Here is a 26,176-nt window from a genome sequence, read left to right on the forward strand (position 1 = left end):
CAAAAAGTGATACTGTAAGAGAAGTAATTCTTATGTATGATCCGTATATACATACAGGTCATAACAATCGGAACTTCAAGCTCAGTAGAAATTCCTAATTACATTTTAAATCTTTTACATCTATGGAGGCCTATCAACATCACATTTTTCCAGGACTTCCCATGCTGCTCCTGTCCAAACAGAGCAGGATAGGCCTGATGGAAGGTGGTCCAACCTGATTTCTGCCAAGGGCAGAGGGATAGAAGGGCACAGCACCTCCAGCGTCGACTGTGCAATTTAAGCATGTCTGTAACCTGAGCTTCAGCCAAGAGGCAGCAATACCTAAGTGCGCTTGCTGATGGAGCACTGCGATCTGCCCCTTCGTGGCCTGGGCAAGGCCCTTGGTACTGTGCTGTGAAGGAGGTCCATCTGGGTAGCTGGAGTGATTAATTTTGATCTGAGAAGTCTTTACCACGTTGAGATGATACATTGGAAATCATGAAGTATGCTGAGCCCAAACATGGAGCAAAAAGTAATAAGAACAATTCTGGTATACTTAGCTGTGCAGCCTCCAAACAGTATACCCAGGACTGAATTTCTACAGCATCTATGGAGAGATTATTTGCTTTATGACAAATTATAGCCGCTGTCTAGAATTTCTTTGTCTCTCTCAAATACTTTGTATAACAGTATTACATCATTATTATTATCTGAGAGTCTGACCTATGCAGTGAAATGCAGTACATTTAGGACTGTAAATAATTGTTCTTCACGTTTAATGCCCACCACAAACTTAGGAATTTAAGATACCTGCCTCAAAGCACTGCAGAGATATTGAAGGTGACAGGAAAGAGATGAGACTGGATGAAGTTCAGTTCTTTTTCTCATATCATTTGCAAAGGCAACATCTCTAGTAAGATAAGGAGAACTGTTTTGGATGAAGAAAATACAATATTGCCTTTTCACATTTCCCAGTTACATTTTGAAACCTACAGAGACTGCCTGAAAAAAAAAACCAACCAAAAAACGCAGCACAAGGAAGGGAATGGATTTGAAAGGAAAAAGGTAATTCTAGGAAAAATGATCTGTTTTTGGAAACTGAGGTTGCTGACCCCTGTGAAAGTGCTAGTTTCATAGCAGAGGCAGAAAGAAGAGGAAGGACTTAGCATTTTCAGGGTGAAGAATCTGAAGTCATTCCTGTAACGTCTCTGTCTTCTAGTCAGTATGTAGGAAGGTAGGGACTGCAATCTCATCCTTGCACAAGTTGTGCTCTGTGAGTATATTTTCCTTGTTCTCCTGGCCATCCCATGATCACAGAAACAGAAAAGGGACCTAAGAATGCATCTTCTCCTCATGTCCTCCTGTGGCTCTGTGTTTTGTATTTCTCACTGAAAGAAGAATTATACTCTGCCAGCCTTTCCAGCTGCTGCCTTTCCCCGGCTTATCAAAACTAGAAGCAGGTACTCAATATAAAAGTGTATCAGGGGACCAGTAGTTTAAGTGTCAGAAAAGAAAAGTCCACCAACAGCTCCCGAAGTTACCTTCCCAAATCTCTGGAGCAAGTTTTATAAGACTTATTGGAAAAAAAAAAAAAAAACCAACTAAGAATCGTTCACTTTTAAATACACATAATCATTTTAGCACCAGCTGTTTCACCATTTCTCTTACACCTGGTTTCCAGGTGTGTACAGACTTTGACTGTTACCTGTTTGCAAGATGTATGAGTAGCTGAATGATGTGTCCAGATGAGTGATGCCAGAGGAACAGAGAGGTGAGGCAGGTAGCCTGAAGAGATAGAGAAGGGGACTGACATAGCAGAGCTTGACACTGCTGGTGTCGCTTGTGTCTGCATGTGGCTGGGGAGAGCAGGGCAGGCCTCCTGTAATGGCAGACTCCTATGGTGCCCATACGTGCCCTGGGAATTTACAGATGCAGAGCAGTAAGTAAGCCCCACTTAGGCATTTTACATCTGCTGGCGAAGATGCCTGCAGCATGCGCATCACAAACCAGGGGCGAGTCAAGTCTTTGCCTGACACCTTTTCCTCCACTCTTCTTGGTCTTTTTCAGTTGGAGGAGGACAGGCCTTCTCAGCACTCCCTCCCGAGGTACAGCCCCCTGAGAAGACTGGCGTCCTCCATTTTTTCCTCCTCAACTCTGGAGACAGAACACTACCCCCACTCTGGTGGCACTTTCATACAGCGCAGCCGTTCGGCGGAGAGCAGCCCCGTGCGCATGCCCCACCGCAGGCACATGCCCCTCACGGCAGGAAACCACAGACTCATGCCTTCCGTCCTTCGCATTTCCAGGTCCCAGCTCCAGCAGGTGTGGGCCCGCTTCACACACAAAACATAGCCTGTTCAGGGAAGCGGCAGCCTCCACAATGCAATAATAGATCCCCACCTGCCCACAGTGTGTCACCACTTAATGCAATACTGAATCCCAGACAACACCGGCCTAAGGTACTGTTACTTCCAAAGCCCTGGCAGCCAAACCCCACAGAGACTGAAAACATCTGGTTTTCTAAACCTCCCAGCAACCTGGGTGAGAGGCAGGAGCATGGCCGAAGATGAGAACACAGATGGTGAACATGTGATATATATGAAAGAGCTGAATGCCAGGGCTCTTCTCAGAGACTCGCTTGCATGTCCTGCAACCTTGGGGTAGAAAGTGCAGGGCTGCCTTGCCGAACACGTGCAATCAAGCCACAAACATTGTCAAATTATGACTGGAGTGGAGAGACTGTGGAGGTATCAGCAAGCGTTACCTTCACTGGGCGAATTGGTTCAAGCATCTTTGTTGGTGTCTTACTCTGGGCCAAATCTGTAGGCAGTTTTACTCCATGTAGAAATAGGCAGACTCCTACTGGAAGCTCACCTGAGGCAGGACCTCAGGATTTGTCCCTCTTATGGAGTTATGATCATGTATCTCTTTGTTGCTTTGGCTTTGGAAATCTCCTTGCTTTTTGTTGCAGTTTGGTTTCCATACAGTCACCACAAATTTCTGTCTGTCTGGTTTTGCCTCTGTTATGTGACAGTGGACCCATTTGTCTGCTCTCCACTCCTAAGCTGGATAGCAAGGATTTTCTTACCGATCCAGACGTATATTCCTTTGTTTCTAAATTCCAGAAATTTTAGGCACCTGCAGATTTTCAATGGCAGAGGAGCCCTGCATCATGGCCTTGCTTGGAAATGCCTGTGATAACAGATCTCACTTGAGAAATAAGTGGCCTAAATAAGCAGTTAGTATACAGAGCCCCTGTCTAAAACTGACTTGAGTCTCAAAGGAAAAGGGAGATCAAAGTTAATATAAATTGTTATAAGTATCCTTATTTCCCCAGATTGCAGGGCTATATTGCCCTTCTCAGTATAGCTGCAGTGTAAAACACCAGGTTGTATGAAGACCTGTAATTAAGTGAATGTAGTAACCATTTTCTACTGAAATGAGCCTTAGGACCAGTTTTCTGGGAGAAGAGGCAGTATGGATGTTAAGGTTAAAGAAGAAGGGGTCATTGCTGGTGCTCAGGGCTTTAGGAAAGTGCAAGTCCAAAATAAAAAATTCTGCAGGAAGCATATAAGCAGAGGATACAGACAAGAAAACATACAGAAAGCTCAGGCAAATGAGAAAATGGCATGGGATAAGTATGGGTGTTAGAAGAAAGTTGTGACATGGAGGTGTTACTGCATAAGTATGGTATTTCCAGTGGAGTTACAGTCTTCCTTCCAAATACTGACTTTTGTAGGTACATCTACCCTGCCTGAGGCTCCCTTAATCTTGAATTCACCCTTCTGTAAGCAACCCCAGAGAGTGCAAGCCCCTGACAGGGTGGGTGGTGCTGGCCGAAGCTCGTAGGACCTGGCCTGGTGGGTCTGTGTGCCGCAAGATGTGCTCAGGCACAGTCGTGCCACAGAGCATCCTGCTGGGTAGAGGGATGGAGATGGAGAGGGCAACACACCCTCATTGAGAAGGTTCAGCGTAGGCATGACTGGTCTCTTCCCACAGTCATTCTTGAATTTAAATTTATTTTGATTTGCTGCAAGAACATGAGTGAACAGGGCACTTTACTGCCCAGCCAGAATTTTTACCTGCAATTTGTTGATCAGTTTTATTTTTAAAAAACCCACTGGGCATTGCCAGAAATATGACTGAATTTACCAGTAGCCTAGTCTTATTTGGCAGTTCTTCTCTTGTCAAGCACAGAAACCAGTGTGTGCACAGGCACGTTGCAAGAAGAGCCAGAGGCCATGAATACAATTGTAAAGAGCAAGCTTTATTTTAGTTACTTCTCTGCTGGAGGATCTCCGAAGTGGCACCTAAGCTCCCATGCAGAGGTGAGACAAGCAAGGATGCAGGCGCAGCAGTGATTCAGCCCAGCTAGAAGATCACTAGACCGGCTGCGCTTGCCTATATTTCAAGGCTGAGAGCAGACACAGCCTCTTGCTGTGCTCTGCTCTTTCTCAAAACAATGCAGGAATCTCAGACATTATAAGGTGCCATAGGGTTTCTCTCAGGCCTGTGTTATCTAATACAGAGTTTCTACTTGTCAAGCACACAAGATCACCAAAACAATTAGCGTGATGTATGTGCTTTCTTTATACCCCAGCTGCAGGTCACTTGAGTGTGTTTATATTTCTCCTCCTCGCTCCATCTTCCGCAATTCCCACACACCAGAAAGAGCAGGGCTTTGCCTTTCTCAAAGCGACATGAGAAGGAATGATTTCCTTGAGTAGACTCTGCTCTAATGTTATTTTTTCCATGTTCAGTAGGGACTTAAATAGAACAGCAGATTCCAGAGAAAATGGAGTTTGTGAAAGAAGCAGATTTAAAATCAGTAAATTTAATAACTTTTAGTTCGTAGTCTCCAAAACACTAGTGTTCACTTCTCCTGATAAATTTTAAGGAATGAAGATTTCTGTTGTTTTATTTTTTAAAAATCCATTTTTAGTTTCACTAGCGAGAAAAGGCAACAAACTCTAAGCTGCCCCTTAGACAAAAACAATGACTAGCTGATAAGTTGCTCCATACATAAAATTTAAAGGGCAGTAATCTAATGCTACTCATTGTGTCTATATATAAAACTGTTCTTGCCAAGTAAACTTGAAACTCTTCTAAGTTTGAAAGTCTGATTGATAAAGATGGTTGATTTATATTGACTTCACTAAGACTTTCTTCTAGTTAAAGTTATTAATAAGTTGAAAACCAACTAACCAAACAAAATATGCTTATATGTTGCTATCTCTCAGAAGTGGTGATGTTTCTCATTAGGACTCCTGATCTCCTGCCCTTAGCTCAGCACTATTCTGTGCCTTTAATGGTTGTCAAGAAGAGAAAAGAAATCACTAAGGAGAAAGTTCGTAGTGGCAGGAAAATGGGTGGCTTCATAAAATAATGCAGGCCAGCTCTGCATAAAGGTCTGGATCATTTGATGAGTTGCATGCATTCAAACTGATTATTGCATTTAGCCAGGGACAAGGTCATGTTTTGAATACGAAGAATATGGGTCACATGCTCAAAGTAGGAGAAACTGTGCCCTGGGAGGTGCTGTCTCCCAAAATGAAGTGGGAGTTACTGGAAAAAATTACCTGCATGTAAGTTCTCATTATGTTGCTAAAGCAAAAACAAAACAAAACAAAACAAAACAAATATATATATATATATATATATATATATATGTATAAGCAGGAAAATTAAGATATGAGCAGAGAGGAGATCTTTTATACTGGTGAGCTCTCTACCAGGCATCGTATCCAAGTCTTGTATGGAAATTTTTTAAAAAATATTTTCAAAACCTAAAAAAGGAGAAGTGATGCAAAAATTTTTTGATTCTGTAAAACCTGCCTTGTAGAATGAGCGTGAAGAAATGCAGTCTGTCATTAAAGACAAAACTAGAAAGTGACATGGCTGGTGTTAAGAGTTACCTGAAGAGAGCAAGACCATTTTTTAATCTGCCAGGCAAAGATATGGGTCTAGTTGCTGGAAGAGAAAGTAACAAAGGTGTAGAGGGTTAAGATTGCAGGGTGACAATAAGACCCTGGCAGATGTATTGTTAACTCCCCCACTTCCCCTTTTTGCCCCTCCCTCTCTCCCCTTTCCACTAAGGAGAGGCAATTGGGAGGAAAAGAAGAACAGAGAGAAGATAGTTGCCGGCGATGCACTGTCGTGGTAGCAGTTGGCACTTGCTGATCGTCAACCATCAGCAGTCCTACAACAGAAGGATCATCTGAAAGACCAGGCAAATCAGACAGCTGTTCAATTTTCTCAGTGTCCACAGCTGCTATACTAAATGCCCACCTATACCCTTTTGGGTCCTTAAAATACCCTCTCTTGAGGTAGTCTATGCCAAGGATGCACGGAGCATCTGGACCAGTCACAATGGGATGCTTTTCCCAGTTTTTTCCAGTTAGGCTCATTTCAGCCTCTACAACAGTCAGTTCCTGGGATCCCCCAGTCACTCCAACAATATTGATGGATTGCGTTCCTTTATAATTAGAAGGAATTATTGTGCACTGAGCACCAGTGTCCACTAAAGCTTTGTACTCCTGGGGGTGTGTTGTACCAGGCCATCGTATTTGTACAGTCCAATAAACTCTGTTATCCCTTTCCTCCACCTGGTTGGAGGCAGGGCACCTCTAATTTCTGTTTTGCACAGTCTCTGGGTGTGAATTAGAGGTTCCTTCAAGAGCATCAGAATCTCTTCTGCTCCTTTTGTAAACTGGAGCAGCCACCTTCCTAGGAGTTTTTCCTTTGAACTCACGTACTCGTTCTTGAAGTTCTGAGGTAGGTCTTCCATGCCACTTATTCATATTTTCTCCCTGCTCATGTAGGAAGAACCACAGTGAATCTCTTTTTGTGGGCTGCCTCTGTCCTCTCTCTCGAGATTGGAAATGCCTTTTCCTAACAGCTGAAACATAGGTTTGTGCAGGTCGTGAATGGTACGTGTCTTCTCTGAGTTCTTTGATTTATTGCAATAGCTTTTCAAAACGGTCATCAGATTTTTCACACAGTTTCTCCACAGCAGAGACACAAGCCCGTAGAGAACCAGCAAGGCCGTCCTCAAAGTCACGGAGCTGCTCAATCACTTCAGTAATATCTTGTCCACCTCTAGATGACCAGAGCATTCCTGCCAATGACTTAGCATATGCAGGTGATGCACTTTGTACAAATTTGCGCCACAGAGGTCGTGAACAATTGATTCTATCTGGGTCTGTTCCCTCTTGGCTGTTTGGTCCAAAATAGATGATCTCTTGCACAGCTAATTCTCTCAGGAACTGAATACCTTTCTCCATAGTATTCCATTTCCCTAACTTGGATATACAATCTTCCTTGTAGGGAAATCTTACTTTCATAGCTGCCAGGAGTCGGGTCCAGAGAGTAGTGGCGTTAGACTCTCTTGAAATTGCCCTATCAATGGTGGAATCTCTTGACAGAGATCCCAGCTGCCTGGCTTCACCACCTTCCAGTTCAATTGTATCTGCCCCATTGTCCCAGCATCGGAGCAGCCAGGTTAAAATATTCTCGCCTTCACGACAACTAAAGTCTTTTCGCAGATCTCTCAGCTCACCTGGAGAAAAGGACCGAGTGGTGGTCACTTCATCTCCTCCCTGTCCTGATGGTGCCCCTTGGGTTGATGTTGGCCCTGTGCCATCATCTGCTGCACGGGTAGTCTTTCTAGTGACTTTCTTACAACCAGCAACTGATGCTGATATGGGTTTACCATCATTTGATTCATTTCCAGAGTCTGAATGACTGTCACAGTGATCGCTATGGTTACAGCAGCAAGAGTGCCCAGTGTGTGAGGAAGGGGGGGCTGCCTTTGAGGCTGCAGAATTAATGTTATGAGCAGCGACCTTGGCAGAGGAACTCTGCGGAGGAGCTGTAGCTTCAGCCTGCGAAGCCGCCGTTGGGGGGGCAGTGGTTGCTTTCGCTGTTTTGCTCTTTCTCGAGTGGCTCGGAGTGCTTTTTACTAAAGCTTCCGAAGACGCACCGCAAATCTCAGGACTACAAAGAGACGCAAACCTCCTGTTGAACGCCATTTCTCTTAACAGAAGCACAAACTGACACACTTTCAGCAAACCAGATAACACCATCATAGTTCTATCAAAACTCCAAGGATATTCAAAATTCTCTAAAACATTTGCAAACTGTCCTAGCAAAAAAAATGAAAGTATTGTTAGTCAGCCTTTCTAAAGATTCGCTTGACCAATTAGCAAACACAGAGCCGTACTGCTCTTTAATCTCTCCTGGAGGCTTTTCAAGGTAAAGCAGAAGCGAGTAGAAATTCATTAGTGGCTGCAGTATAATGAAACAAACCAGTGACAAACCACACAGTATGATCATGACCATTGTCCAGTTCCTTCTTGTTATATAATGAATACTTCAATTTAAAAAGAAGGCCCAACACAGATATGGAATCAGTGAGCACAATGTGGAAAATAACTGATACAACTTATGTCATAACATCTTTAAATCAGTGTAATTCACTTTGCCTTAATACAACCAAATAATATCCAAAGCAAACAGACGCGCGAGTCTCACAACTCTATGAGTTGGCACCATGCCAAGAAAATTGAAAGGTATGTCAGAGCAGTAGAAAAGCCAAAAAATCTCCAAATTTACCCCTTTCTCGTGCCACGTGTCGGGCGCCAATTTTCTGTCGAGGGTTAAGACTGCGGGGTGACAATAAAACCCTGGCAGATGTATTGTTAACCCCCTCTTCCCCCCCCACTTCCCCTCTTTGCCCCTCCCTCTCCCCCCTTTCCACTAAGGAGAGGCGATTGGGAGGAAAAGAAGAACAGAGAGAAGAGAGCTGGAAAAAATTAAAGATGTTTTACTAATGCTACTAATAAAAATAGAGAAAATAATACAAAATATACAAAACCAATCTTGAAAGCCTCAGCAACTGCAGAGCCGGCACCCAAAGTCCTGGATTAGACTCCACAGCCAACCAGAGCTGGATTCAGTCTCTCACTAGGTCTCAGTTCGCAGGGACGACTAGCAAGGTCCTCTCCTAATGTCGGCCATAAGAACAAGAGGAAAAAAGGGAAAAAAAGGGCCGAGATCCTTGTGATCTCCCATTTTATACGAAGTATTCACCTGAATGGAATGTTATACACAGTTGGTCAGTTTCTTGGTCACTTGTTTCTCGTCACCCCTCTCGCGAGATGTCCATCCATGCTTATCAATAAGTTTGCATTCCATTGCTAGGTTTACCAAAACATGTGTCTGGTTCTCCAGGAAAATGCAGTTAATATGAAGGCTTTAGCTGACAGGCAAAAATTCACTGAAAGAGAAACTTGTTTTTAACAAAACCAGGACACAAAGGTCAAACTAGAATTAGGATGCTTGTTTTAAAGATGTAAGTGGGTGGTAAACAGCTGAAATACATTATTAAAAGACACTGAATTCTTTGTCATTCAGATTCTGTAAGGTGGGATATTGATTTCTAAAGCCATCCTGTTAAACTATCCAATTTGGGCTGTATACCAAAATAACTGGACATGTTGCTGTCACCTAGGTTTAATGGAAAGTTTTATTTCATGGTCAATATGGCTTTCACAATTCAATTCTGAACAAATTAATTGGTGCTAAGGGCTGGAATCCTGATGTTACAATAGTCAATTTGCAGACTTTTTTAACATCTTCCTCTAATGCTGTAATGATTACTATGGAATCCACATATTGTTGAGGAACAGTTGGCAAATTAAATAAATGTGAAAATAGCTATCTTTCTTATAGATATGGAAAAGTAATAAATTAATATTAAAACTAGTTACAGTGCAATTCTAAAAGAACTCTGTAGATTACATTTATATTGCATTTATTGTGTTTCATTTATAATGACTGCAAATATAAATGTAAATGTGTCAAAAATCAGTTGCAAAAAAAAAAAAAAAAAAAAAAAGGAAGTAGCAAGGAAGTAGCAATCAGTCATTTCCCATTGAAGGCTATGCTTTCGTGGTTAAGGTAGGAGAACAAAAGTGTTGGTTCTCTAAGAGGTGCCCTCCTACCTCCACCCCATCCCATCCAGCCCTTTCCCAATGTTCATATGGCTGCATGGACCTGCACAGGGAGAAGGAAAGTTGTTTTCAGCTTTGATTCATCTCCTGCTTTGGTTCATCCTCCATTTGCATAACCAAAAACACTGGCAAGCCAGGGTCAGCAGGGAAAAAAACAACCCATGAATGGCTGTCAACAGGAAAAATTGTCATGGGGTTATGGGCTGAAACATTAGTTGCACTAGTTCCTTTTATGTTTGGGAAGGTTCCTGAAGTGCTTCTGCTGGGGTAAGTCAGTGTAAATCAATACTAGTGAAATAAAATTTCAGCATCAGACTTGTAGACAAATTGTGTTTATCAGAAGGGTCCAAGAACAGGGTTTGTATCCTGAAAGAGATGTTCCTGTCTTTACTTCCCATTGTACATAGCACTTGTTCTTGTCAGAATGCAAAATGAGGATTGAAATGAGCATCTGCCACTCCTTTATGATACAGAGATCATTAGCATCAGCACAGGTATCTGTTGCTGAGATCTCCTGTTCTACTTCAGTGAGCAAATGCATATCAGTTGTATATACATACAAAAGCCATATTTTTATATCTTGGTCTCTTGGCTCCTTTCACTTTCTTTGCAGAATGGGAGATGTTTCCAATGTATCACTCTCTCCCTGGCCTCCTTTCCACAGGAAGGAGCTACAGAGAGGTGATTTCTGTGAAAAGGAGGATTAAGCTGGCATGGATGGGGTAAATGTAGTTACGCTAGCACACATTCACTTTCAGTATAGAACATTTTGGTGGGAGGGGGATGGGTGAAAATAGGCTATAATGACAAAAGTGCAATTTTGCAGATGCCAGCGCATCTGCATTAGGAGTATCCTGCTGATATACCCATGTTGACGAAGTCCCTAGTATGAATCTGACTTTGTCTGCCATTCTCATACTTTTTTGCCAGTTTTGAGGGGCAGGTAAGTGGAAGAGTTTTGTTGCTTCTCCTCTTTCACTGTGTGAAGTCATTTTTGATGACAAAATAGAATAGAAATGCCCTGTCAGACAGCCATATAGATGATATAACCCCAGCCCTGCGCTACCTCTTCATAATGAAAAGCTTCTCTTGCTCTTCCACTCTTTCTCTTGGTTGTGAGTCTCAATCTGGACATTGTGGTGGTCAAGGCTGCTGCAGTTCTGTTGCTCTGAAGGGGACGAACTGGTTCAAAGGTTGTATTTGTTGGGCTAAGTCTTGGTGGTTCCTAGAGGCTTCCAACCTGCACTGTTGCTTTCCTTTCATGTGACAGATTTGGACTCCCAGACCTGTCCTTCAGCTCTTTCCCTGTAGTCCATGTGGTGATTCTTGAAGAGTCCCCAAGAACAGAGGCAGATCAACCCACCTCTCAAATCCTGTGTCCAAATGGCTTTTGAGGAGTATATAGGAAGCTTCTCTAGCTGCTTTTCAGTTACTAGGTACTCAGCTGAGGGTGGGAGTTTAAGGGCAGCTTTTCCCTTCCAGTGCATTGAGGCAGTAGGCACAACCTGAGCTGTGAAGGATGTTGGCAGTTGCCATCTTGCCAGCCCAGGATGAAGAAGCTGTGCTTGGACAGCTAGGCTCTAGACTGAATTTGAGGTAAGGCAGCTCACTCCAGGAATGGCTGACATCTAGCTTTGGGATCATATCCATGAGCAGAGATATTGCTGCTCAGCTGCCACCCAATTAGCTTATGTTGGTAGGCTCCACATACAATGTGGCAAGAAAGCAGAACCCCCTCATCCTAACCTCGGTGCTTGAGAACATCTCTTAGATCTAGTTGCCTCTTTGTTCTCCTTTGCCTGTCCTGGCCCTTCCCCATATCACAACATTATTTTTACTCCACTTGCCAGTGTGTGTCTCACTCCACACATTGACCTGCCCCTGAGGTTCACCTCCATTGCCATTCATGATGTCTTATCCCTCACATCCTTATTGCATCCCTCGGTACCCGCATTACCTCCTGCCTTTGCTGTTTCCAAGAATACACGAGGCTTGCTTCCTGCACCAGTTTCCTATGCATTGCATATCTCACGTTCATAGAATCATAGAATGTCCTGAGTTGGAAGGGACCCGTAAGGATCATTGAGTCCAACTCCTGTCCCTGCATAGGACAACCCCACAGTTCACACCATGTGTCTGAGGGTGTTGTCCAGCCTCTTCTTGAACACTGTCAGGCTTGGGGCCGTGACACCTCCCTGAGGAGCCTGCCACAGTGCTCCACCACCCTCTGGGTGAAGAACCTTTTCCTAATGTCCAGTCTAAATCTCCCCTGGCATATCTTCCTGTCATTCCCTCGGGTTCTGTCATTGGTCACTAAAGAGAAGAGTTCAGTGCCTGCTTCTCCTCCTCCCCTTGTGAGGAAGCTGTAGGCAGTGATGAGGTCTCCTCTTAGTCTTCTCTTCTGCAGGCTGAACAAACCAAGTGACTTCAGCTGTTCCTCATATGGCTTCCCCTCCAAAACCTTCACCAACTTCATAGCCATTTATTGCACCATACAGTCCCTGTAGAACTTTGATCAGCCTCTTGCTTTCCCTCCCTCTGATTTCCTTGGAGGATACAGTGGAAAATGGCACATTTTGGCACTTGGAGCAGTCTCAGCTCTACATGGAGTCTGTGTGAGGAATAGTGATCACGTTGTTTAAAGGCAGTTTGGTTTCAAAGATGACAGTGGAAGATACCATCCATTTTCAGGACAGTTTCACAAGTTTCAAATCCTGGAATCCTTAGGACTCATCAAACTCCTCAAAATTATTGTGTCCATGAGCAGCTGAATGTAGAGAACTGGCAATGCTCTTTCAGTTAATACACAGCTGCCATCTGTGATTGCAAACCATGTAAACAGCTGGTTAAACACCACTTCTCTTGTTGTGAGCTTGTGTGCTTTATTTTTCTGTGAGTCACTTCTCTCCTGTTTGACATGCGGGACCAATAGGGGAAGTCAGTGGCAAACAAAGCCTTTTCAGAACATGTAAAGATGAGGACAGATATGAGAGTTTGATTGTACAGAGAGAATGTCAGGAGGCAAAATATTATTTCATGATCTGGAAATTGTCAGGACAGTGGGTGGGACCTATATACCAAATAAAACAAATGTCATACAGGCATTTCTTTCACTGCAAATCACCAGGAACTTCACTTGCTCTCTCATGTAAAAATGCACTATTTGAATCTGATGCTGTGATTCTATGTAAATAAATTAAGGCAAGAAAATATAAACATTGCTAGTTTAGTCTTGTAAAATAGCTCAACAATAGGATGCACTATGAGACTGAAGATCAGAAAGCATGAAATGATATATCCAATCCTTTTCCTATTTTCTAATGTCCTTCCCTCTCACGCCTCCATCGATTAATCTTCCATAATGTGTATATATGGAATTTTTAAGTGCTTGGCAGTGGTACAAGATTATTCCTGAAAATAGAAGGTGATTTTCTACTGCTCATCTGGAGGGACTGATGACAGATACTCACTGTATTTGTCCAGAGGGTTTAGCATCTCCTCCTTAGGCTACATTCATATTACAGCAACATAATACTGTGTCAATGACTTAATTTATTTTTATTGCAAACTGCTGGGTTAGATGAATGACACATTTAATTAATGGTTGTCAGTGGAGATTTATTCACGCCACTCTCAGAACTTTACCTGGAGCTGAGACTATTTTGCAACTCTCACATTGAATAAGAAAGGGCTCTTTTATCCCAATCTACTCAAAAGAGAAGCTATTATTTTTATTTTACCTTTTCTGTTTTTCCTTTTGTGACAAATGGGAAAGAAATATTTGGAGATCATTGTCATATATATCTCTGCTTGGCAGTAACAGATGGCTTCAAAGAGGCTAGCTGAAGAAAATAAAATTGCATTTCCTGGCAGACAAGGTCTGAAGCCTTGGAAATCATGGATCCTGTTAGTGTTTATAGTGAATAAATTGCCCTGGATATTTCTCAGCTGGAGAACATGGTGTGCTTTTCTTCTTGACCCACTTCCCTTGTAGTTGCCAGCCCTTCCCTGGAGTGACTGGAGGAGATGATAGTTTCTGGAGAAGCTGACCAAAGTAAGCCAGATGTGTTTCCTGGTTTCACTGTTGTCCCCAAGGTGGTGTCAGGATGCTTGTTGTATGTGTGTTTAGATGTGTCCATGACCCACACATGAAATACAAATGGCCATGCATGGTCATGCCTTAAAGAAACCTTTCTGTGCCGGTAAAGGGCCACTTTGCACACATCCAAGTACTCAAAAGGCTATTGCAAAGAACAAATCTCAATCAGTTACAGAAATTATCATGTTGTCTGGTTCAAATGGCACACCTGGCATCCTTTGCATGTTGCAGATCTCATTTTGGCAACCTGGCCCAGCCCACTTTTCTTAATTCAGTGTCTTGTAGCATACCTATCCCTCCATTCACCATCTGCTGGTGGCAGAGTATTCTGGCGATAGGAACGGTGCTGCCACTTAGGACATAACTTATTAGTATGCAAACGCCTATTTTGGGTAATGTTAAAACATTAAATAAAATGTGTAAAGGCTGATCACTGCAGTACTACCTTCCTTTTTGTTGCATTTTTATATCATATGTTTTGTGTTTGGTTTGCTATAACACACACATTTGCAGTTCCTTGGGAAAGTGCAAAGATTAATTTCTGGGAAATGTTTCTAAGTATTATCTGATGTATTGCAACTCCTTTGTATTGAAAAAATGATGTTACAATGAATGTACATTTTGAACAAGCTGCTAACCGTGTAATCTGGGGATTGGAAGCAATCCGCATTTTACATTCACTTGCATGTCTTTTAGTGTTTGAAAAGAAAATGGTTTTATGTTTGAAGGGTTTTTTTTCATATGCAAAGTGTTCCAAGTTGGTTACCTCACCTAGTGCACCTGCCTCATAAGAATCCCCAGGGCTTCCTCCAACAACTCCAACAAGTTTCTCAGTTTAATTATGAGTGCAATTAATGATCTGGCAATGTGGAACACAGTAATGGCAGATTTCCTCTGAACAAGTCAGATAAGGAGGATTTCTGTGGGGCTCTTGCCCCTTCAGCTTGGTCATTCCTGAAAAAAAAAAAAAAAGCCAGATCAGGTTCTTATTCAGCACTGCTGACTTCTGGTTATTTTTATGACTAAGGAAGATGTTTAGCTTTCAGAATCTGCTGCTGCTTCTTCTTTCTTGCTGCTATTAAGTTGCCTTTACTATTAGGGACTAGAACAATTTTTGGATTATCATTTTCTTCCACTTTGTTCATGTCTGCTCAGAGAAGGAGCTCTGCATTGACTCTTGCTGGAGACAGTCATGGGTGCAGAGGTGGGAAGCTAAGTGGCAGGTATACTACCCTTACAGAGCTCTTGCTTCTGGTCAAGACGCTAGGAAAACTGGCATAAACCTAACAACATGTAAAAGCACAAATAGGGAGGGACACTTAACCAGCATAGGACTGGGCTGTCCTATTGACCTCGGTTGAAAAAAAAAAAAAAAAAAAAAGAGGGAAAGGCTATGCAGTGTTTGATGGTAAGATGTTGGAAAGAAGAACATCTCTCTGACATTTATGGTGCTGATTATTGGAACAACAGAGATCCCGTAAGCAAGTGTGGCAGCTCTAAGACCCCCGCTACTTTTACCTCATCTAAAACTGGTTTGAAGAAAGAGCTTCTTCAGAAGCTCAGATTATAGGTTTTTTTCCATTCACTGTTGTCAATCCTGCCAGATTTCCCAGTCCGAAACAGGCTTAGTCTATGTTGGCAGAGGACAATGTCACTTCCAGGATATGCTAAGGTCCTGATAGTATCCAAATCAAAGCTGCTACAGGGAAGACCGAACTACGGCTCTTGCTGTGTGTGTGTCATCTGCATCTCTCAGGACTAAGGCCTCTTCACATTCCCAATGGAACATATTGGGAACTTGATTTCCGCTTCTCAGGCTTTCCAGCTCCCATGAAGAATCTCAGGGACGAGCATATCCTTCCTTTGCATTACCTTGTGTTACCTGTTAGACTTCTGTTGCTGCTAAACAGGAGGTAGTCCAAACCATATTTATCCAATCGCTATTCAAGTAGGAGCTGAATGTGGGTTTCTGTAGTAATTTCTACTGAGAGGAGACAAAAGCTGTAGATAACCTGTTGTACTTCCTGGCTTGCTTGAGAAACTTCATCTGCTGAGAGTTGAGTTTGCTTGAAGCAGAGGATCTCAGGAACGTCCCTTTCAAGCAGGTCTTCAGGCTTGGGAGGCACAGCAGAAGGGCTTCCTCAAGTTGCTAGAAGTCCTCATCAGTTTGTTAGAGGCAGAAGATTTGAAGAACCTGTGGAAGTTTGTCTCAGGGGAGGGCAGCAGGGAGATGGAGCAGAAGCAGCCTGCTGTAGCTTTAAAGGCAATGCTGAGTAGGGAGCCATTTGGAAGGATGTAGTTTACTAAAGGGATCCAAAGCTTATTTTCCTTGAGTCTTTTTATTCTTCCTGTATCTAATCCCTTTAGAGCCTAAGGTCAACCCCTTTTTGTACTGCAATAACACTGTAATATATGCTTGCATTAATTCTTTTTGCACACTGAGCATGCAAGACCAATTTAAAGCTTTTTTCAGAAGAAAAACACTGTACGATTGTGTATATAGAAATACTGAGAGAGAATTTTAATTCTGTCTCCTGTATAAATGCATGCATTGATTACCTGTATGTAGACCATGCTGTAAATGCTGCATAGTACTATACATATGCTGCATAGTACATAGTACTGTAAAATCCTACACTTGAAACTACAATGAACAGGCAATGTAATCAAAAACAAACAAACAAACAGAAGAACAGAAGCTGTGCAATGGATTTTGTGCCTTTTTTAAATCCATGTATGCTAATCCAGACAATCCGAAGGAAAAAAAAAAAAAAAAAAAAAAAAAAAAGAAGGAAAGAAAAAAAACCCCTTGTATACTACCAAAACCTTATTAAAGAATTAAAGGCAGCACCTTGTTGATGGCTGGGTTTTTTGTTTGCTTTCTTGCTTTGTTTTTCTGCTCTCTTTGCTTTCCAGCTCTGGGCAGTTTTCCCCTGCTTATCCTTGGGTGCACCAGGTAGGAATATGAAAGAGCTCTGGTAGAACAGAGAGAGTTTTATTATTGTTTACTAATGTGATCGCTGAAAACTCACAGTTAAGACAGATCTGGAAATAGAAACAAAGTTCTGTGACTGTTGGAGATGTGTTTAATGTACTTTGGGAAGGCCACGCTCTGAGATCAATTTACATAAATTTAGGCTAGTATCAATTTCACTTGAACCCAGTCATATCACAGCAGCAGGTTGCAACTAGCCCGAACTTATGAAAGTTTTTAGAGCTCTGCCTTGATGGTTACCAGCATCCAAACTGGCTAAACTTAAGCTAGTACAATTCAACACCTATGAACACAGCAGAAACAATTTATCACATTTCTCTTGGTTTCTTCCACTGAGCATCCTCCACTGGCTGGCAGCATGGTCTGCACAGGGTGGTTGGATGGCTGTCTCCCATCAGCCATTTGACAAGGCATTTAAGAACATCTGGTAAACTTCCAGTCCCTCCACTCCCCGAAACCCCAGGGAAGCAGATGCAAAATTGTGGTTGTTCTGCAAGTAACATTCTCCTGCCTGGGCTGCTCAGTGGATCCGACCGTGCTGCTTTCATTGTGACTCACATCTGAAAGCAGTCGCCACTGAAGAGCGGCATGTGGTCCAACCCCTATTGCTGTTGGTCTGTCTGGCATCAGGTTGGAAGAGGAGACATGGTGACAGACCCTGCCTGCTTTGGTGTGAATTGCACAGTTACTAATTCAGTGTTTTTCTGAAAGGGGCTGGAGAGGGAGGCTGCAGGCAGTAGGTGCATGCAAAGGCTCTGGTACCTGTGGAAAGGGTGGTGGAAACCTTCCCGCTTGCAGAAGAAGTACAAGACCCCAACTCCTCACAGACAGAAAGCAGTTTGTGCAGGCAGGTGACGGCCTGGGAGGAAGAGCTGGGATTTGGTTGTGGTCTCTGACTTACAGGATTGTACAGTGTGTGAGTCTCTTTTTTCTCCTGGGAATTGTATGGAGAGTCAGGATTCTTACGAGTCTGCCTCTAGCAGGGTCCAAAGCCCATCTCCTCTGTGATAAACACCTTAAAGCGCATTTTGGTTTGCTTCTGTAAGACTGTTGGTATGTGGGACATGTGCATCTTTGAAACACTGCGGAAGGATGCATGGATGCCATAGAGCCATCCATGCCACTGGCACATGGATGATGCATGGATGCCACTGGCTGAGAGATGATTCAGAACAAGATCTGAAACAGAATGGCAGATGGAACAGATGCAGTATTTCCTAGTTTTATGTTAGCCAAATATTGTGATCTTTCTCTTGTACCAGGTGTTTTATTTTTTTTTTTTGTTTGGTTTGGGGTTTTTTTAGTTTTGTTGTTTTGGTTTGGTTTGCTTTGGTTTTGGTTTTGTTTCACAAATTATTGCATTTAAAATGTTTAAAACCAAGAGATGGGAGAAAAATGATAATCTGAAATTCTACAGTCTAAGAGAAAATTGATTAGGCTCACCTGAGAAACTGTTCCCTTTCCCCCATGTCAGTGCAGAGCTTCTGGAGACGGCAGACTTTTCTGGTGAATGCCAGGCCCACTCTGTGCGGTGCCACAGACTGCTCTGCTGTGGGGGTGTAGGCACAGACAAGCTATAGGGTCTTTTCTCTATGCATTCAAGAGCTGTAAGATCACCAGAAAGCCATACAGGCATGGCAAGTGCTATCATCACTCCATATTGCTAAAGGGACCTGGGCAGAGTGTGCGTGACTTGGCATGAGGCAGGATACAGAGGAGCGCATTAACAATCTGGATGTTGGTACTGCTCTTGAACCCACCAGCATGAGTCTGCTCTGTGCTGCTGTCTGAGAAGAACACATCTGGCTACATTCTTGGTGACAAGGGGACCTGGGAACTTCTAATGTATGGTTGTAAACTTGCTGTGACAAGTGTTGCCAGCAGGTCAGGGGAGGTTCTCCTCCCCCTCTACTCTGTCCTGGTGAGGCCGCATCTGCAGTACCGTGGCCAGTTCTGGGCTTCCCAGTTTAAGAAGGACAAGGAATTACTGCAGGGAGTCCACCAGAGAGCTACAAAGATTGTTAGGAGTCTGGAGCATCTTTCTTATGAGGAATGGCTGAGAGATCTGGGTCTGTTCAGTCTGGAGAAAAGAAGGCTTAGAGGGGACCTTATTTAGACTCATAAATATTTCCAGGATGAGTGTCAAGAGGATAGGACCAGACTCTTTGCAGTTGTGCCCAACAATAGGATGAGGGGCAACAGGCACAGATTGAAACATAGAAGGTTCCATGTAAACATGAGGAGAAACTTCTTTCCTTTGAGGGTGACAGAGCACTGCAACAGGCTGCCCAGAGAGGTTGTGGAATCTCCTTCTCTGGAGACATTCAAAACCCACCTGGACACATTCCTGTGTGATCTGCTCTGGCTGAATCTGCTTTAGCAGGTGGGTTGGACTAGATGATCTCCAGAGGTCCCTTTGAACCCCAACTATTCTGTAATTCCATGGAGATTGCACCTTTGCTGATTTTTGCAGTATTTGCAGCATCACTGGGATGTAGAAACTTTCCAGCTGCCATATTGGGTAATATAAGTCTCCTCTGAGGATGTCCTATTGCCAATGATCCTGCTAATTTGAAACCTCACCAGTTTAAAGACAAATCCCTAGACTCCACGTAGCTGCTGATGAGCACGGGGACAGAGATGGACTTGAAGGCTCTGATTTCTGCCTCTACCAAATACAAGCAGGTAGATCTTTTTCTCTCCTGACAATCCTTCCTCTTCATATTCTAATTGTAGCCTCTGTGCAAAGTAGGCATATTTATTGCCTTCCAAATACATATTGCTGCCCAAAGTAGTTACTAGCCAAATTTAATTTAAATTCAGTGAAAAGACAGAGTGCTACAGATGTGAAATGCAGAGACTTTGTGGGGCACACATGCTCAGACTAATTAACAGCCATATGCATTCCTGGGCAATTGACTGGGAAGTCAAAAGACCCAGGAGTTAAGATCTAAGCCCAAGCAGGTTGGAAAAAAATGGTTCACTGCCCAAAGACAGGCAAATGTGTCTTCCGAGAAAGAGAGGAACATAGGCAGAGATCGGAGCTTGCTATAGGTAAAGGTAGTCTTTTTGACTCAGATTTGTCCAGATCCAGGGTAGCTCTGCCCACTTACAGTCTTGGTAGCTTTTTAAAATGGGATGGTTGCTTCAACTCATGGCATAGTTCCTTCTCATAGTGGAGTGAGCTTAGCAGAGGGCCACCGAGATGATTAGGAACTAGAAATATATGACATACAGAGAGGCTGAGAGAGTTGGGTTTGTTCTGCCTTAAAAAGAGAAGGGTTGGGGTGGGATCTTATTTTTTCCTTGAATTACCTGATGGAAGGATGATGCCAGACTCTTCTCAGAGGATCACAATGAAAAGATGAGATGTGATGGACACAAGCTGGGTAAAAGGAAAATTAGATGTAGAAATTAGATATAAAGAAAAACTTTTTCAGCATGAAAAGCCTCAAACTCTAGGACAGGGTCCCAAAGAGGTTGTGAGATCTCCGTCTTTGAAGATACTCAAAACTCAGTTGGACATGGCCTGGAGTAGACATCTCTGAGTTAGTCCTGCTTTGAGGGGTGGCTGGAGCAGAGACCTCCAGAGATTCCTTACACCTTTTTTATTCTACAATTTTAAGATGCAAGCTAAGACTCTCCACTCTTGATCTTCTGGCATCTTCCCACAGTTCCTCCCCATTGGCACAGCAGAACAGAAAAATTCTTCTCCAGCTTTTGGGAAAAAGTCCTAGAGCAGCTGAGTGACCTGTAGTACAGAAGACACATGATGACTGCCAAGAGAGGACAAACTGCGAACACCTGGTCCGGCAGGCTGTTTGCTTACAGCTAGCTGCTGATTACATTAACTCAACAGTGAAGCCAGTCTCATACTTTGATGCCCTAGGACATTCTTCCTTGTTAACAACCTCAGGTGATGATAGCAATGAAGGTAATAAAATATGTGTTAAATTAATAATTGATGCAAGCAGCATTTCAACAAAGTTTCTTTTAGTTGAGTTTGTAGGTAACTTCTGTCCTCCATATTTTTTGGCATATTTATGCTCTTCAGATTTTCTCCATGGTGCATTTGCAGCAGCAAAACAACAACAGCTTCGGGCTTCTTTAAGGAAAGCATTCTGACAATTTTGGGGTATTGCATGCAACAGGTTAAGCAGTCCAAGTCTCCCACAGGTAGGCAGAAGCCAAACAATCACTGTTGTGCTTAGGGTGCAATGTCCATGCAGGGAAATAGAAAATACATGGGGAATTACAGACAGAAGGGCAGTTCATTTGCTAAATACCACAAAGAATTTGTACAGCCAGAGGCGGAAGTACATTATGATTAGAAAGGTATCTACTGCACAACTGAATGACAGCAAAGGGGTACCAGAGCAGAAGAAGGAAAGAAGCATTATTTTTATTACAGCAACATCATGATGTCCAGCTCTGTGTCATATCTTACTGCTTCATGTGAATCTCATCTCAGTAAAACTTCTGATGTCTTGCAAGGGTAAGAGCTGTTGAGGAAAGAGGGGTTGCTGGAGACAGGGCTGCTGGTGGGGCAGACTGCAGGACACATAAACCGTATCTCTGACCTACAGAGGATGTACACTGCAGGACTGGATTCAGTTCTTCTTGACTAGAAAGTAGATGAGATGACACAAGCTCGTAGGAGCTGATGGGATGTATGAAAGTTTACATATGCAGAGAAACCAGCGATCACAAAGCTGTACCATCAATCACAGCATCTAGAAAATGGGATGAAGTAGAGCAGCAGGTGAACTGTTATTGGGGATCAGATACTCCTTCCAGTGGGAGGCTCAGCACAAGGCAAGATGTTGTTCAGGGCTTCTTTAATCAGGTCCCAGTTCCACTGAGGAAGCGTGTCTGGTTAAGACTCCAGGCTAGCACTGCAGGTATATGTCCTGGGAAAACCACATCCAGCCAACAGGCAGAAGCTGCTAATGTCCAAAAAAATGCCTGAGGGAGGAAGTCAAGTGGGTAATTTCCTTTGCAAAGGGTGGTAAGTCCCTCTTACCAGTTCAAGACCCAAATCTGTCATCCTAATAGAAAAGGTAGAGTGGGTCATTGAAAGACTAAATCAGGCTAATACAGGGTCATCTTCAGCATCAGACTTCAGCTTTAATGAAATAAGAGACAATGATTTGGAGTCCAGAGGCATTGTCAACACCAGCCTGTGTTTTAATTTATAAGATATAAAAAGAAATATTAAATAGATAACAATTTTTCACCATGCATAACAGCTTGATGCTGCCCACTGAGCTATTTGAAATGTCCCTGTTATACATGAGCATAGAGATCTTACATTTTTCAGGCATACCAATAAGGCAGTTGCTCTGCACAGAATAACATGCAGATTTACAGCACAATTTGAAATGGTGTCATTGGACTGAAAAGCTATTGAGGGCTTCTTTCCCCCTCAGAGACAAAATGTTCTGTTCCCATAGCCAGATGAATGTGCTGGCTGATGGCAGCTCTGTAGCCCAGGTAGTTAAATGGGTGCTTGTTTAGTCGTAGCCTCTGATACTGTCAAATGCCACTTGCAAACACCGATGTTTGGAGCCTGCTGTTCATAATTAGGACTGAAAAGTAACCTGATGCATTATTGATTGGTTGAGTTTACAGAGAGGCTTTTGTTTCCCAGCCCTCTTAAAGAAGGGTGACTTAAATGTTTTGGGATTTGGTTTTGGTTTGGTTTGGTTTTTTAATCCATTTTACAGAGTGATGCTTCTGTGGTTTTAATTTGCAACTAATAGTTAATTAGACTAAACTTCAATGGACATTTATTTTGCCTATTTATTTTGCGATTTTTTTGCTTATTTTGCTTATTTGTTCAAGTGTGTGCATGTGTGTGTGAGTTGCTGCTTTTCTGTTGGTATTGTATCATTTCACAACCTACCCCTGGTGCCTTATGGGCCATATCTCCACCACAGACTGCTACTCAAGAATGACCATCTGTTCTGTGCTCCCATTGCTTTTAATTTTTGGACATCTCAGAGTCTAATAATGATACTTTATATGTCAGCTTTCATGACTTAACTTGCTAATCATTTTAGTGAAAGCTGAAGGAGCCTGTAAGAGTCAGAAGTATGAGTTGCTGGAGGGATGTGAGAGCAGGAGCGAGGGATGAATAGCATAGAGGGGAACACAGGAGCACTACAAGGGTATTGCCCCCAAGACAATGGTGGATAATATGGAAAAGTCATCAGCAAATGTAGCTGGCCCTGAGGGGCCCCTTGAGTTCACCATGGCCTTGGTATGAAAGAGAGTTGCTGAATGGTTCCAGTAAGGAAGAAGTGAATATGTAAATATTTAAATATTGCAATACATATATATAAATACTGAAGAAGACTGGTAAACATGAAAAAAATCCTGAGGAAATGCTTGCAAAAATCTCTTTTAGGTCCAGGTAAAGACTGCTAACAAAGGAACTCCTTTGGCACATTTTTCTGCCTTCATTTATGAGTATGTGTGAATCTCTCTAAGGTTTGTATGAATTAAATGATTGAGGGATCACTGCTCAGGCATGTATTTTGAAAGTGTCATGGACTAGAACCTTTCGACTGATGCTTCCCACTGCTCTTGATTCTGATGTCTGTGTCCATGCTATGTCTGAATACTAACCTTTTTCTTTTGTCACATGTGTCTTCTTGCAGGCATATATGCTGAAGTCATTTGAAATGAATGATCTGCCCAAGGCAGTGCCTTTCGGTTTGCCTTATCAAGACTTCAGAAAAGATATGTCGGACTACTGGGAAAAGCCTAAGGTATCCCAGCGGATAAAGAAAGTTGATTTCTCAAATGTCTGCAACCTTATCTGGAAATAAATGGAAAAGAGGAGGAGGAGGAAGAAGACAATGAGGAAGAAGACGAGGAGGAGGAAGAGGAGGAAGGGGATGAGATTGATATGCACAATGGTTCCAGCAGTGGCCTGAGTCAAAAAAGCACAGAGCGCAGCCAGGAGTGTGCACCCTCCACACTCCTGGCTGATGACCAGAAGGGATCCAAGGGTCGTGCTTCCACTGCTGGTGGGGACCTGGAGCTGGAGGAAGGCTCCAAAACACTAGTGCTATTTTCGCCCGGTGATCTGAAAGAGTCTCCAGTGACCACAGACTTGGTTCCAGAAGTTGATCTGGGCACTCTTGCTGCACTGACTCCTCAGAGTGAGCGGCCACAGCCTATGGATAGCCAACTGCATGTATCCGAGCCAGGGACCCTCTCTTCAGTCCTTAAATCTGAACCAAAGTCCCCGTGACAGTGGCTACAGCTTCCTCCTCCTTTACCAAAGTTGAGCGCACATTTGTTCATATTGCTGAAAAGACCCACTTACATGTCATGTCTTCCAGTGGTGAGCTGATGAGGCATGAGGAGAACTGCCCTCCGGGCCAGTTTGAGGAGGTCATTATTGAAGAAGAGCTGGAGGACAACCTGGTGCAGATAGAGAATGAAAGCATACATTCAGGACTGGAAGGGGCACAGACAGAGAGCTCTGCGCTTTCAGCTAATCACATTGAAACCACCTCAGAAACAGCAGGGGAGCAGCTGCCCCTTCCCAATGCTGAAGCAAAGCCTCTCAAAGACAAGCCAGAGCTCTCTGACAAAGTGTCACTCTCGCTGGATTTGGATGAGCCTGGTAAGGTGGTGACAAGGGATCCTGACCTTGAGAAGTCAGCACTGGTGGCAGAACACCTGAAACGAGCAGAGATCCTCTTCAACACACAGCATAAAGGCCCCAGGAGGCCTCTTGGTTCCAGGTATAGAAGTCGAATACCCATTTTGTTCTCTGAGGAGGACACTGGCTCAGACCTTTCAACATCACTTTCTGCCAAAGAGAGGCTTTATAAGAGGGCAAAGCAACCTGACTTGGCTCGCTTCGTGACGGAGAAGAGGCAAAACCGCCTTCTTCGGCTGGCCTCAGGGGCCTCCTCCTCAGCATCCTCCAGCGACGAGAGGCAGCGGGCTTCAGAAACCCTCTCAGCCACTGGTTCTGAGGAGGACACACATGACTCTGATGACTCAGTCCCAAGGAAGGCTGGGAAAGAGAAGACTGCCCCCCTGTGGAAAGAAGAAAGACCCATAAGCACAAAGAGCAGAATTCCTCGGCCCATCACACCAGTGAAAACAACGCTAGAGGCGGCAAAGTCTGAGAGCTCCATGGCTGTTGCAATGGCCATGCTATGTAGCTCCCCACAGGATGCGGCTCTTGCCTACAGGTAAGACCAAAATGCTGAGCAATACAAAATGTTGGACTTGTTAAGGAGGTGCAGCCAGGACTTTGCTCACCTCCTACTGCTTTACCTTTCACTTGGGTTGAATGAGCGGTCCATCCCTGTTTCCTACAGTAATTTCAGCTCACTGATGTGTGAAATTGCCACCTCTCTGCCTTCTTTGGCTCAGTCTGGTCAAAGGGCCAAAGCCCTCTTCTCTTGCCCTGGCTTTGAGGCCTTCTTCCGTTCCACAAGCTCGTTCATTTGGTCTGATCCTGCTAATAGCAGAGCCCTCCCATGTTGAGCTCTCAGTTTTGCAGCATACTTGGCACAGTTGTGACTGACCTGGCTATTGTGATTAGAGCTCCAAGGGCTGCAAGGTTGCCAGTTGTGATTGCCTCAGAAGATGGCCAGCATGCAAAGAGGTGGAGAGAGGGAGATGTACGTGCATGGGCTCTGTCAGTGATCCAGAACAGCACGGACCACCTCCACATGGTCTGAGTTCCTACATATCCCTGTGTCTTGGGATTTTTTTGAAGGTACTTTGTTCTCTATCAAGTAAGCATAGACATATAAGGGGAAGTGTGCCTTCTGAATTCTGCAGTGTTTGGCTTTTCTTCCTGAACTTGGGTCTGGAGGTCCAGCCCAGGAGCAGAGATGCTGATGTGGCTCTGCCACAGGTTCAGCAAATTCTGCTCTTTCAGAGGTGTGGGGTGAAAGGAGGGCATCCCTGTGGGTTGGTTTATCTACCAGTAGTTACTGTCAGAGGCCAGCTGGTGCAATCCAGCTCATCCCCACATTCCCAGATTGTACCTCCTACCTTGAAAGAAGTTGCTACATCCATGCTGCCTAAATATATTGTTGCTAAACTTGAACC

The 26,176-nt window shown here is 43.5% G+C and overlaps 1 protein-coding gene across 1 annotated transcript in view; it reads left to right on the forward strand.

Moving 5' to 3' along the window:
• The window catches only part of LOC308038713 (tau-tubulin kinase 1-like), a gene marked incomplete at both ends in the record, with an annotated part of 33,180 nt that extends 7,871 nt beyond the window's left edge, over window positions 1–25,309 (forward strand). Inside the window, 3 exon segments of the mRNA XM_080341488.1 lie at window positions 23,749–23,904; window positions 23,907–24,336; window positions 24,339–25,309. Coding sequence (XP_080197614.1) covers window positions 23,749–23,904; window positions 23,907–24,336; window positions 24,339–25,309 — 1,557 coding nt within the window.
• Between the last annotated feature and the right edge of the window lie 867 nt (window positions 25,310–26,176).

Source organism: Nesoenas mayeri (assembly GCF_963082525.1).
Source record: "Nesoenas mayeri genome assembly, chromosome: 3".
NCBI lineage: Eukaryota > Metazoa > Chordata > Aves > Columbiformes > Columbidae > Nesoenas > Nesoenas mayeri.